General features: G+C 42.1%; 1 protein-coding gene across 4 annotated transcripts in view; it reads left to right on the forward strand.

The window, feature by feature from the left end:
- Window positions 1-13,796, forward strand: part of LOC122559054 (uncharacterized) — a 174,684-nt gene that overhangs the window by 112,201 nt on the left and 48,687 nt on the right. For all 4 annotated transcript variants that reach the window (XM_043708275.2, XM_043708265.2, XM_087999781.1 and 1 more), the window contains 4 exons: window positions 4,670-4,847; window positions 9,214-9,317; window positions 10,125-10,286; window positions 13,386-13,529. In XM_043708275.2, coding sequence (XP_043564210.2) covers window positions 4,670-4,847; window positions 9,214-9,317; window positions 10,125-10,286; window positions 13,386-13,529 — 588 coding nt within the window. The remainder of the gene's footprint in view (window positions 1-4,669; window positions 4,848-9,213; window positions 9,318-10,124; window positions 10,287-13,385; window positions 13,530-13,796) is intronic.

Below are 13,796 nucleotides of genomic sequence, written 5' to 3' on the forward strand. Positions count from 1 at the left end.
AAAACACAAGGCTTAACAAACAGCTTACTTTTTGGGCTTTTGGAGCAGACAGATCATCAACTCTGGCTCAACGTTTCTTCATTTTAAAAAAAGGATCAAATAATCCTCTTAAAGCCATAGTATCATCACAGTACTTAGTTTGCCTATTGTTCCAACTCACCCATCACCTGTCTCCTCTGTATTGAAATGTAAAATTCAATCAAGCAGGTGTTGAATTCAAAGCACATAATTCCTGTTGCTTATGTCTGATCCCTTCACCAGTCTACATAATGAATTTTTGATCAGTAATTCAATATTAAGAGTTCTTCCTCTTTAACCCCTTTTAAGCAAAGAATGTCATAACATGACAGGATCTAGTCCAGTATCCAATCCTCCCCTCATGCATGAATTTATCTAACACAATCTACATCCACATGACTACCCTGACTATACAGCACTTTTTAATGTTGTATTGGAAGTTCAGACATAGTTATGTCCTTAAGCTCACAATCTTTTATATTTCATGTACATTGTAATGTAATACAGTATTTTTAATTGCTACTGACTGATTTTAACTAGTTACATTTAAGTCTAAATATCTATAGTGCGTCACTACTGTTTAAGGTTTGTTTTAGGTTTTAATTTTCAACCAAATTTATTAAACAATAAGTTTCAATCTTTGGTAGCATTGTCTTATTCTGCTACCTTGTGAAACTTGAGAGGGATTTACTAAGATTTCTGAAAGTAGTGAAAATGCCTTTGCTCTCAAGGAGTGAGGTTTACATACAGCATAGGCCAAGAAACCAAAACCAAAATAAAGTCTAAAAGGAAAAGTATTATGAGTGGAATCTTATTGGGGTCTGAGTAATGGGGTCTATGGTGAGATCTGTGACAGAATCTGCTAAGAAGTCCACTGAGGTCAGGAGGTCATTGGGAGCTTCTGGCTCCACCCTCCATGCTTTTAACAAGCGGCATGAAGTGTTTCTCACCAGGCAGTAGTAAGTTGTCAGTTAAGGGAGATGATCGAATGTTAAACACTTTGTTAATGGATCAGCATACCTCATTGCCATTCAGCTTTCTATCTTGCCAAATTTGCCAAACGAGCTAGACATGAAGAGAACCTGACTGGGAAATCCGAACGGTTATCTGGTGGATTCAGCATGATGCTTGATCCAAAAAAAAAACCTCTACTGCATAGACCAAGTGACATCTCAGGATATATTTCTTTTAATGGAATCCTTACTGTACTGAAGCAGACCCTTCAGCCCTTTGGACTCACAAGGACCCTCCGAAGAGCATCCCAACCAGACCCATCCCCCTACCCTGTCCCTGTAACCATGCATTTCCCCTAGCTAATACACTTAACCTGCACATCCCTGGTCACTACAGGGGAATTTAGCATGGCCAGTCCCCCTAACATCTTTGGACTGCGGGAGGAAACAGGAGCACCTGGAAGAAACCCACACAGACATGGAGAGAATGTGCAAATTCCATACAGTTGCCTGCAGGTGGAATCAAACCTGGGCATCAGTGCTAGCTAACAACTGAGCTCCCATGCCAATGTATATGAACTGTAGACTCCAGCTGCATGCATCACTTGACCAGGACCTTAGCATCTGGAATTTGCCAATGCTACATCATCATCATGACATCACTCTGATACACTGACGGGCCTTTTAGGAAGTATAGACTTGCATTGCAGGGCACATCAGCACCTAGTATTGAAAGGCTGTGTGCAGGAACATTTTGCTTGCACACATAGGCACCCTGTTTATGGATTGGAGCAGATTGTATTTCAAGGCTGCTTGCTTGCTCTTTTCTTTGCTCACTTAATGCCTACTGGCATGCCTGCACTGACCTGACCATGCCCATCCCTGTTTGTATACTGGCATTTCATTCAGATGCAAGGCTGTCAGTCCTGTTCTTTTGATGAGCTTTCTTGCACAGACACAGACAGGCTGCTTTGGGATGGAGGGGGGGGGAACATCTTATTGCTCCAGCTACATTTCACTTCCAAACATTTCTTCTCACACACACATGCAATACATGCAGAGTGACTGTGTTTACACATCAAACATTGGTCAAAGATGGATTGCAAATGCCAGTAGGACCATAGGACCTTAGTCAGTTGTAGATCAGTTGGCCCAGCAAGTCTGCTGTGCCCTTCGTAGATCATAGCTGACCTGATAATTCTGTGCATTTCCTGCCTTTTCCCCATAATGTTTGATTTCCTTACTGAATAAAAATTTGGGTTTGAATATGCTCAATGATTGTATTCCTTCTAATTTATTTGTCTTCTAAGCTGACTTCAGAGAGTCTGTGCATCAAAGTTTGTGAGAAGATTTGTAGCTCGGGTGCTCGTTGCTGTGGTTCTGTTCGCCGAGCTGGAAGTTTTTGTTGCAAACGTTTCGTCCCCTGTCTAGGTGACATCCTCAGTGCTTGGGAGCCTCCTGTGAAGCGCTTCTGTGGTGTTTCCTCCGGCATTTATAGTGGCCTGTCCCTGCCGCTTCCGGTTGTCAGTTTCAGCTGTCCGCTGTAGTGGCAGCAACATCCAGAATCGATTGGCATGGGCGGAGTGTCAGAGCAGCTGGGTAGCTTAGATCAAACGTTGCTTAATCTCGCTGTCTCTGTAGTAAAGAATTTCACCAATTCCCTACCCTCTCCAAGAAGAAATTCCTCCTCACCTTAGTCCTCAGTGGACAACTCCCTATTTTGAGATTGAACCCTCTGGTCCCAGATTCTGTTAGTAGGGGAAGAAACCTTTCAGAACTACCACGTCAAGGCCCCCTAACAATCTTACATTTTACTCCTTTTCTTTAATCTAAGTATCGTACATGTTTCAATAAGGTTGCCTTTCATTCTAGCCTAAATAATCCTGTTATCTCAGCAATGGAGAAATTAATGACAATAACTTAAGAGAGGGTGAATACTTAGCAAAATGCCCCATCACTTGTGGACGATCAAAGCTACTTGTGGGTGGGGGCTTCAGTTTAATTCATAGTGTGCCATGCCATCTTGGCATGCTGCACTCTGCACAATCAGTGCTGACACTAAGGAGATTGCATTGGATTCGGTTTGATTTATTTATTGCCATATGTATTTTGTTACAACATACAGTGAAAAATGTTGTAGAGTGTTGTCATTCTCTGGTCCCATCATAAAGCACAGAAAAATAAACCAAAACATAAGAATATAAAAACATAAAGAAATAAAGAAGAAGTGTTTAGCTTTATGGTTCTTCTCATTAAGTGCTCCACCATGGATCTGGTGGCTCGGCATGAGTCATCTTCGCCATGCAGTCACTGCTGTTGGAATGAAAGTTGCCACTCTTCAGCGCCATCTTGCCTCCACCAATGCCCTCACCACTGTGAGGCCTTACCAATGCAGACACTACCAGTGCTACCGCGTAGTGCATGGGAGGGCCCAAACTCAACTCCCTATGCCATCATGAGTGCGTTTTGGGCTCACCTCGCCGATACAGCCACTGCCGATGCCGTTGGGTCTTGTACTGGGCCCAAACACACCATCGTCGTAGCCTCTATGAGTCTGCGCTGGTGTGCTGGATGCTAAGAACTGGGGGAATGGAAACAGTCGTCCATGGTAAAGGATGAGGACACTGGGACAAAATGAGCTCTCCTCGTAGATGATAGAGTTTAGCTGTATTTTACTTACAAAACAGACAGGACCTGATTGACACCCAGTTTCTATAGCTGCGGAAGACTGTCATGGATTATTTGGGTCAAGATGTTGGCATTTGGTTCACATCATGAGTGTGAACTGCAGCCTGTATTAGTTTTCTTTGTGATTTATTTTCCTGGCTGTCGATAAAAACTCATGCTTGGTCTTGCCAAAATGCTGCGTTGTATGTGGTGTTCCTCTGTTGGACAATGACAGGCTGTGTCTGTCCACTGGACATTGGGAAAATAGTAACAGGGACTCAGAGTGAGTGTCCAGACAGGATGTATCTAGGGACAGATACATTGTGCTGAATGGGGTGATACATGTGATGGTATGCCATTCATGTCAACTTTGTGTCGTTATCCACATGGCTTTATGACCATTGTGCCATAACATTGCCGGTGAGATGCAATGTTGATTGCCAACGTTTGTCTAAGTGCATAGCAGCCTCTCTAAGATGGCACAGAAGGAAGGGACACCAATCCTTCAGCATATGTCCTCTGAGTATTGGGTTGTTCTGGGAATGGTTAGTGGTCAGATGGGTCTGGAATTGGATATCATGGGTGCCATAGGGTGGGATAGATAATTACTGAGATGCATTTGGTAAGATACAGTGAGAAAACACCCTCGGCATTGTAATGAAAAACCCTCCAAAAAGCTCAACATAACTTGCACTTAGTCGGAAAAGTGTAAAATTCGGCAGTATGAATTAGCCTTAACATTACACTCCTTTTAAAAAGTAGTGCCATTTGCTCCTATTAACTGATGTAATGGATTTGTGTTAGGTTGAGGAAACACTGAATAAAGGAGCTTTTTCTTTTGCTTTGAAAATAGAGTTAACTTCTAACCACCCTGGTTTAGGTACATTATCTGGATATTGCTTTTATTGAAAAGAGATGGCCTCTTTTGTCAGCTGCGAATCTCTGGTAGTCCATATGTAAAATACCAAAACTATTTCTATGTAAGTAACTTGTTACATTCCTGCTCCTGTCTCCCTGTTTCTATTCTACAGAATGCTCACACGTATGTGAGTGCAGGGTTCCGGGTTCAGTTAAAGGCTTTGGATAAGAAACAGTTGGTCGAATCCATCTCAATGGTGTACACTGGAATCAATGAGACCTTCATTCATGCTGTTGCCACAGAAAAATATCTCCAAGGCAAAGACATCACAGCCAATGCAACTTTGCAAGGTACGTGCATGAGTCAGTGAAAATGTGTACAGGAACTGAGGAACCAAAGATGCACCACATTGTATTTGAGTAAGCATGGCTGATCTCCACCTCAAATACACTTGTAAAAGAGTGGGTATCCTTTTTAATTTGTGTGAGAAAGCATGTTTTCATAATCTCATAAGCATTACAACAAATAAAGACTTATGCCCAGATTTTGATACCAAGACAGGTAGTTCATGACCGGAAAAGTTCCAGATGAATAGAAACCTGCCATTGTAATACCTGTATTTGAAAAGGGAATGAGACAAAACAAAAACAGGTAGCTATAGGCCAGTTAGCTTGTCATCTGTTACTGGGAAAATATTAATAAAGGATATAAGACTAGAGTATTTAGAAATACATGCAAAATATAATCAAGCAGGATTAGCAAGGCTTCATGAAGGGAGATTTGTGCACGACAAGTTTATTAAAATCCTTTGAGGAGGTGACAATCAGAGAGATAAAGGGGAAGCAGTAGATGTGATAAATTTGGATTTTCAGAGGCATTTGGTAAGGTACCAGAAGTTAGGTTACTTGTTGGAGGTTGTATAAAAATAGATAGATGATTTTCTGCCCAATATAAGGCAGAGAGTTGGGATAAGGGGGCATTTTCAGGATTAGAGTGGTGCTGGAAAAGCACAGCAGGTCGGGCAGCACCAAGGCCCCAAAGGAGCCTTCCACATCCATCAAAGCTTCACCTGCACTTCCACACATGTCATTTACTGCATTTACTGTATCTGTTGCTCCCGATGCAGTCTCCTCTACACTGGGGAGACTGGTCACCTACTCACAGAGCGCTTCAGAGAACATTTCTGGGACACCTGCACTGTTCAACCCCACCGTCCCATGGCTGAACATTTCAACTCCCCCCTCCCACTCTGCCGAGGACATGCAGGTCCTGGGCCTTCTCCATCATCACTCCCTTACCACCCGACACCTGAAGGAAGAATGCCTCATCTGCCACCTCGGGATCCTTCAACCCCATGGCATCGATGTGGACTTCACTAATTTCCTCATTTCCCCCCCCCCCACCTTACCCTAGTTCCAACCTTCCAGCTCAGCACCATCCTCATGACCTGTTCCACCTAATCTTCTTTTCCAACTAACTGCTCCACCCTACTCTCCGACCTATCACCTTCACCGCCACCTCCATCCACCTATTGTACTCTTGGCTACCTACTCCCCAGCCCCCCCCCACCCTCCTATTTATCTCTCCACACCCAAGGATCCCAGCCTCATTCCTGATGAAGGGCTTTTGCCCGATACGTTGATTTTCCTGATCCTCAGATGCTGCCTGACTTGCTGTGCTTTTCCAGCACCATTGTAATGTTCATGATTTGGAGATGGACTGGGGTGTACAAAGTTAAAAATTACACAACACCAGGTTATAGTCCAACAGGTTTAATTGGAAGCACACTAGCTTTCAGAGCGACGCTCCCTCATCAGGTGGTAGTGGAGGGCTCAATCCTAACACACAGAATTTATAGCAAAAATTTACAGTGTCATGTAACTGAAATTATACATTGAAAAATTGATTGTCCATTAAGCCTTTCATCTGTTAGAATACTATGATAGTTTCACTTCTTTCATGTGTAAATCACAAAACCTTTTTTTTAAAATGTTGCATTCTCAGATTGGCTGTTAACAATGGTGATAACCACCCCGTAGCCCAACACTTGAACTCCCCTTCCCACTCCACCAAGGACATGCAGGTCCTTGGACTCCTCCATCGCCAGACCATGGCAACACAACGGTTGGAGGAAGAGCATCTCATCTTCTGCCTGGGAACCCTCCAACCACAAGGGATGAACTCAGATTTCTCCAGTTTCCTCATTTCCCCTCCCCCCACCTTGTCTCAGTCAAATCCCTCGAACTCAGCACCGCCTTCCTAACCTGCAATCATCTTCCTGACCTCTCCATCTCCCCCCCCCCCCCCCACCCCACTCCGGCCTATCACCCTCACCTTGACCTCCCTCCACCTATTGCATTTCCAAAGCCCCTCCCCCAAGTCCCTCCTCCCTACCTTTTATCTTAGCCTGCTGGACACACTTTCCTCATTCCTGAAGAAGGGCTTATGCCCGAAACGTCGATTCTCCTGTTCCTTGGATGCTGCCTGACCTGCTGCGCTTTTCCAGCAACACATTTTCAGCAATATGTTGAAGGTGTTGGCCACTGTGTTCTCTGTCTATGCCATGATGTTTAGATTGATTCTAATCTAAAGAGTGAGATAACGGAGTTTTACATGAATGCATGCAGTTTTTGAGCAAAGTACAATGTAACCCTGCAAATACACATTCACCCCACAAAATATATGGGTGTGTGTGTGTGTGTGTGTGTGTGTGTGTGTGTGTGTGTCTGTCTGTCTGTGTTGGAGGTTGTGAGTGTGAGAAAGTGTATGTGTGTGTGTAGTGAGTGCAGAGTGTCTTAAGTCTGTGAGGGGGTGCATGTGAGAGTGTGGGAGTGTGTGTGTCTGTAAGGGTGTGTGTGGGTGTCTGTGTGCACGTCTGTGTATATGTGTGACCGTGTGTGCGTGTGTGTAGGAGTATCTGTGTGTGTGTGTGTATAGTGCAATGGTGGTCACCTATAATGTGACATAAACCCAAGGTCCCGGTTGAGGCCCTCCCTATGGGTACCGAACGTAGCTATCAGCCTCTGCTCGGCCACTTTTCTCAACTGCCTGTCCCGAAGTCCACCTTGGAGGATGGTCACCTGAAGGTCCGAGGAATTCATGTAAAACTCCGTTATCTCACTTTTTAGATTAGAATCAATCTAAACATCATGGCATAGACAGAGAACACATGAGGCCAAAACCTTCAACATATTGTCTGGCTATCACCATTGTTAACAGCCAATCCGAGAATGCAACTTTTTAAAAAAAGGTTTTGTGATTTACACATGAAAGAGGTGAAACTATCACGGTATTCTAACACTTGAAAGGCTTAACAGACAATCAATTTTTCAATGTATAATTTCAGTTACATCACACTGTAAATTTTTGCTATAAATTCTGTGTGTTAGGATTGAGCCCTCCACTATCACCTGATGAGGGAGCAACGCTCCGAAAGCTAGTGTGCTTCCAATTAAACCCATTGTAATGTTGACTGTGATCTCCAGCATCTGCAGTCCTCACTTTGCCTAGGCATTTTCAGGATGGCAACTTGTAATTATTGAAGTGCACAGGAATCACTGCTGGGGCCACAATTATTTACAATACATATGAAAGTGAATGTACTGTCGGAGTTTACAGATGACACAAAAACAGGTGAATCTGACACAAGAAGTCTACAGAGGGATATCGACTGCTTGAGGGAATGGACAAAATGTGACCGATAGAATATAATGTGAGAAAATATGAAGTTATGTACTTTGACAAAAGATGGGCGGCACGGCGGCTCAGTGGTTAGCACTGCTGCCTCACAGCAACAGACCCGGGTTCAATTCCCGCCTCAGGCAACTGTCTGTGTGGAGTTTGCATATTCTCCCCGCGTCTGCGTAGGTTTCCTCCAGGTGCTCCGGTTTCTTCCCACAATCCAAAAATGTGCAGGCTAGGTGAATTGGCCATGCTAAATTGCCCATAGTATTAGGAGAAGGGATAAATATAGGGGAATGGGTATAGGTGGGTTGCTCTTCAGAGGGTCAGTGTGGACTTGTTGGGTCGAAGGGCCTGTTTCCACACTGTAAGTAATCTAATCTAATCTAATCTAATAGAAGAGCTGAATATTATTTGAATGGAGAAAGACTGCAGAAAGCTACAGAACAAAGGGATTTAGGAGTCCTTGTGCATGAATCACAAAAAGCTAGCCTCCAAGTTCAGCAGGTGGTAGAGAAGGCGTGTGAAACATCAGTCTTATTTCAAAGAGAGTGGAGTACAAAAGTAACAGATTTTGTTAAAATCATGCAAGGTACTGGTCAGACCACAGCTCTTTGGAAGTTTGGAACAGTCTCAATGGGCCATATGAGTTTTATCTGTACTTTTGGGATTCTATGATCTTAGAATAAGGAGTTGCTCATTTAAGACAGAGATGAGAAGGATTTGATTCTCTCAGATAGTAGTGAATCTGTGGAATTCTTTGCCACAAAGGGCTAATGAAGGTGAGTCATTAAGCGTATTCAAGGCTGAACTCGACATCACTGTCTAAGCTGCCTTCTCCTCTTCCCCTCTCTCGGCTCCGTCCTCTTTTCCTTCTCCTTCTCTCATTTCAGAAGACAAGAAGTTGATTAGTATTGTTTCTCAATTTCTAATTTATACGTTGATGTGGTATTAATAATTGTATAGCATTTGAGATCAAGGTAGAATGCAAAGCTCTTTCCATTGGGGATAAATGATTAAAAGTGATGGTTGCAGGTGCCCTGACAACACTTGACAAGGAGATAATTCCTGATGAAGATAATCCATTACTTGCAAGCGCTGAGTACAGAAAATCACTGGCACTTGGGCTTTTCTATAAGGTGAGCAACTCTTCAAAGTATTTTAAGATGTATTCAGTACAGTTCTGCAATCTAATATTATAGGAAGAGGAGCAACTGAGATGGCAGGGAAAGATTAGTATTTCATTTTATAAATGCACCACAGAGCACAACACTGGTGCTGCAAACTAGAGAAATTCAGATTTGTTTCTGGTCTTTGGCAAGTTCAGCAATGATTTTGATAATGATGAAGCCATAGCAGAAATTAGAGAATGGACGCTTAAGCAACATTTTCAATACTAATTGCTATGTAATGAGACCTGTAATGACACACAATGAAACATGTGTTTCATTAGGGGATACATCTCCTCCACTCATCTATCCAGGTTCAGGTTGAGTGGTATTCAAGTCTAGCTGTAGGGGTGAAAGGCCAATGTAGTAATCCACTACACTGTACCATACCCAATGATTTCTTGATTATGTTCTTATTTATTCTAGATTACTGATCAGTTTTTACCAGGTTAATTTCAAATGTTATATTGGTGTAATTGGTTTGCATCAGCCACAGGAAATGGGTGCATAGCAAACCGGAAGCTGATCTTTCATTGCACTTAGTTTTTATTTTTCATTGACTTGGGAAATATTGTGAAGAATTTTTATTGGCAAACTAAATAAAAGTGGCAGTGAGATGAGGAAATAGGAGTCTCCAAAGAGAATCTGAACAATTCTGTGGCCTTTTAATCCTACTGGCCTAAACCAATTTATCCCTAAAAATTGAAAAGTGTTACTGCATTGTGAGCTTATTGTTTTTGTTTACGGATTAATAAATCCACTCTAAACGTTTTTCAGTTTTTCCTCTCTCTGTTGAGCGAAGGTGTTGTTTCACCTTGCAACCGGAGTGCTACATGTTCTTTGGAACGTCCTGTATCCACGGGAAAACAAACGTTCAGCAGCAAACCAGAGGAATATCCTTTGACAAAGCCTATGCCAAAATTAAGTGCCTACAAGCAGGTAGGATTTCATTTTGTCTTCAGTTTGATTTATGCATGTTGTACATTGGCATGTAGATCTATTCTCCAGTAAAAATAGATTGATTTTGTACACTAGAGTAAACCCAAGTGGTCTGAATAAAATATCCTGATCTTGCTTTTGGTGATTTTCAAACTCCCAAGAGGTTGCAATGCCATTCCATTATCTACTTAAAAAAAAGTGACAGTTTCTGTCCACTACATGTGTAGAGGCACCAAAATCCCATCATGTTACCTAACCGCACTGCAAGTGATAAATTCTTGCAAAGTGCCAATGGTACCGATTGGTTTTTGAGACAAAATAAATCTGATTGTGTCACAACAGTGATCAGGATAAGACGAATACTTTATTACCACACAGTGGTGTTGGATGAGACAATGCAGAATTGAATTATTATGCAGCTTCTGGGGCTTTACAGCAGGCAGAACAAAAAGTCACCCTTTGAGCTTTATGTTTTGTTAAAAATAGAAATACTGGAGAGTATATCAGGAATGGACATGTTGCTAAATTATAAAGACCTTCCAAGGTAGCTAATTTGGAATTTCTTTTTTTTAAAGCTAGCACATCATTCGGGCAAGATTATTTTCCCAAGCTTCTATAGTTTAAGGTGGAGAATTCTTTTTAAAAAGCTTGGAACATGTTAAGAAGCAGATCCAAGCATTGTTTGTGGATTAGGTGCACAAATATGGATCCGTCATGTAGACAATAGGTGCAGGAGTAGGCCATTCTGCCCTTTGAGCCAGCACCACCATTCATTATGATCATGGCTGATCATTCTCAATCAGTATCCTGTTCCTGCCTTATCCCCATGACCCTTGATTCCACTATCCTTGAGAGCTCTATCCAACTCTTTCTTGAAAGTATCCAGAGACTTGTCCTCCGCAGTCTTCTGGGGCAAAGCATTCCATACACCCACCACTCTCTGGGTGAAGAAGTTTCTCCTCAACTCTATTCTAAATGGCCTACCCTTTATTTTTAAACAGTGTCCTCTGGTTCGGGACTCACCCATCAGCGGAAACATGCTTCCTGCCTCCAAAGTGTCCAATAATCTTATATGTCTCGATCAGATCCCCTCTCAGCCTTCTAAACTCAAGGGTATACAAGCCCAGACACAATCAGACAACTTATTTACTGCAAACTGCAAACAAGGAAAACTGCCAATGCTGAGAGCCTGAAACCAAACAAGAAATGCTGCACTGACACAGAAGGTTAGCTAGCTCCACTGAAGTGAGATTGTTTTGTGTTGCTTTGGTCGTGTTCCCTTTTTTGAGGAGTTTTTTAAAACTTTATAAGACTAAGATTCATGTGCGAGTAAAGAGGTTTTGTTTTTCAAAATTGTTCTCGGGGTGTGAGTGAAACTGAGAAGGCTGGGTTTATTGCCCACTCCGAGTTGCCCTGTGAGATGCGGGTAAACCTGCTCCTTGAGCTAATACGGTGCCTGAGCCAATGGTGCATCTGCAGCAATGCTAAGTGGGGAATTGGAACTAAGGGCTTTGAAGGAATGATGGTATAAATCCTGGAAGGAAGCTTGTATCAGACACAATGATAGGTATTTTCTTTAAAAAACATTTCAGTAACTGAGGGCTGTCCAACTTTTGATCTAATTTATTTCTCAGTCACCCCAACATCTGCCTAAATATGGTAAACTGACAAAAAAGCTTCATTGACGTAGCAGGGCAGCTAGCTCATCTGAAATGAGATTGTTTTGTGTTGCTTTGGTCGTGTTCCCTTTTTTGAGGAATTTTAAAAAACTTTACCAAATATATCAGACTAAGAATAATGTGTGGTTATATTTAGGTATATTAGAGTATAAACCTAAAGTAGGATGTGTTAAATAAATTTCCTCTCACTATTTTAGAAAAATGTTTTATTCCACAACTTTTCTGCAATAATTTCAATCTTTATCCTACCTTAGGCATTAGAATATATGGTATATCCCAACTTGCCAGTGAAAGCATAGCACATCAATTACCTTAAAACACTAAAATTAACCATCATTGGCAAGAACATCAATAATATCTGGAGGAAGCAGATTCTTGTACACAATGGCCCTTACTCCTTTTAGCTATTGGAGGACTCTAACTCCTGCAGCATCACCGTGTGCTGGGTACCATCTCATAAGCAAGCCCTTAGAAATGTTTTCTTGCTTTTTTATATTCATCCTTGGGCTTTGCTGACCCAGTGTCTATTGTCCATCCCTAGTTTCCCTTGAGCAGGTGGTGACAAACTGCCTTTTACAATGTATACAGCACAATGATGTTAAGAATGGCGTTCCAGGATCTTTACCCAGCAACACTCCAGGAATAGTGATATATTACTTGCACAGTATAATGAATGGTTTGGAGGGGGACCTACAGATGGTGTGTTCCATGTATCTGCTGCCCTTGTGCTTCTAGATAGTAGTAGTTGTGGGTGTCAAAAGTGCTGTCGAAGGAGCCTTGGCAAATTCCTGCAGTGCACCTTATAAATGATACACTCTGCTGCTTATGTATATCAGTGATGGGGGAAGTGGATGTTCGTGGATGTAATGACAATCAAGTCGCACTGTCCTTGATGGTGTCAAGCTTCTTGAGTGTAATTGGAGCTGCAGTCATCTAGCCAAGTGGGGAGTATTCCATCACACTCCTGGGGGAAGAGGCTTTTGGGGAATCAGGAGGTGAGTTACTCGCCTTGGTATTCCTAGCCTTTGACCTGCTCTTGTAACCACTCTGTCTATGTGGTGAATCCATTTGAGTTTCTGGTCAATGGTAAGTCCAAGGATGTTGATAATGGATGATTCAGCAATGGTAGTTCTGTTGAATGTAAAAGGCTGGTGCTTAGATTCTCTCTTGTTGCAGATGGTCATTATCTAGCTCTTGTGTGGTGAATATGTTACTTGCCACTTGCCAGCTCAAGCTTGGATATTATTCAGGTTTTGCTGCATTTAGACATATGCTAATTCAGGATTGCTTAAAAAGGATGGTAAATAAGGCAGATCCTGGGATTTCTTTTGTGTTCTTTGCTAGATCTGTCTGGTGAATTGTCATAGTCCTTTGAAAGCTGGAGTAATTTTAATCATCTATTTCCTTTGTTTGTGTCTAGACATCCGGTGAAGCTGAGTTTATCAACGACCTGCTGCCTCTTCCGAATGAGTTATTTGCAATGTTCGTGCTGAGCACAGAGGGAAGTGCAACTATCAGCAAAATTGACAGTACGGCAGCTATGAGTGTGCCTGGTGCTGCTGCAGTAAGTAATTAAATCTATCCACAAAGCACATTATTTAACTCGTCTTAATACAGTCATCTTAAATATAACATGTTAACTTTATAAAACAAAAATAAGGAAAACTGCAAATGCTGTGAGCCTGAAATCAAACAAAAAATGCTGCACTGACACAGAAGGTTAGCTAGCTCCTCTGAAGTGAGATTGTTTTGTGTAGCTTTGGTCATGTTCCTTTTTTTCAGGAGTTTTTAAAAACTTTACCCGATCTATAAGACTAAGATTCATGTGCGA

The sequence above is a fragment of the Chiloscyllium plagiosum genome, unplaced genomic scaffold, assembly GCF_037043375.1.
Source record: "Chiloscyllium plagiosum isolate Xiang-an unplaced genomic scaffold, Cpla_swu_hap1 HiC_scaffold_2, whole genome shotgun sequence".
NCBI classification, from domain to species: Eukaryota; Metazoa; Chordata; class Chondrichthyes; order Orectolobiformes; family Hemiscylliidae; genus Chiloscyllium; species Chiloscyllium plagiosum.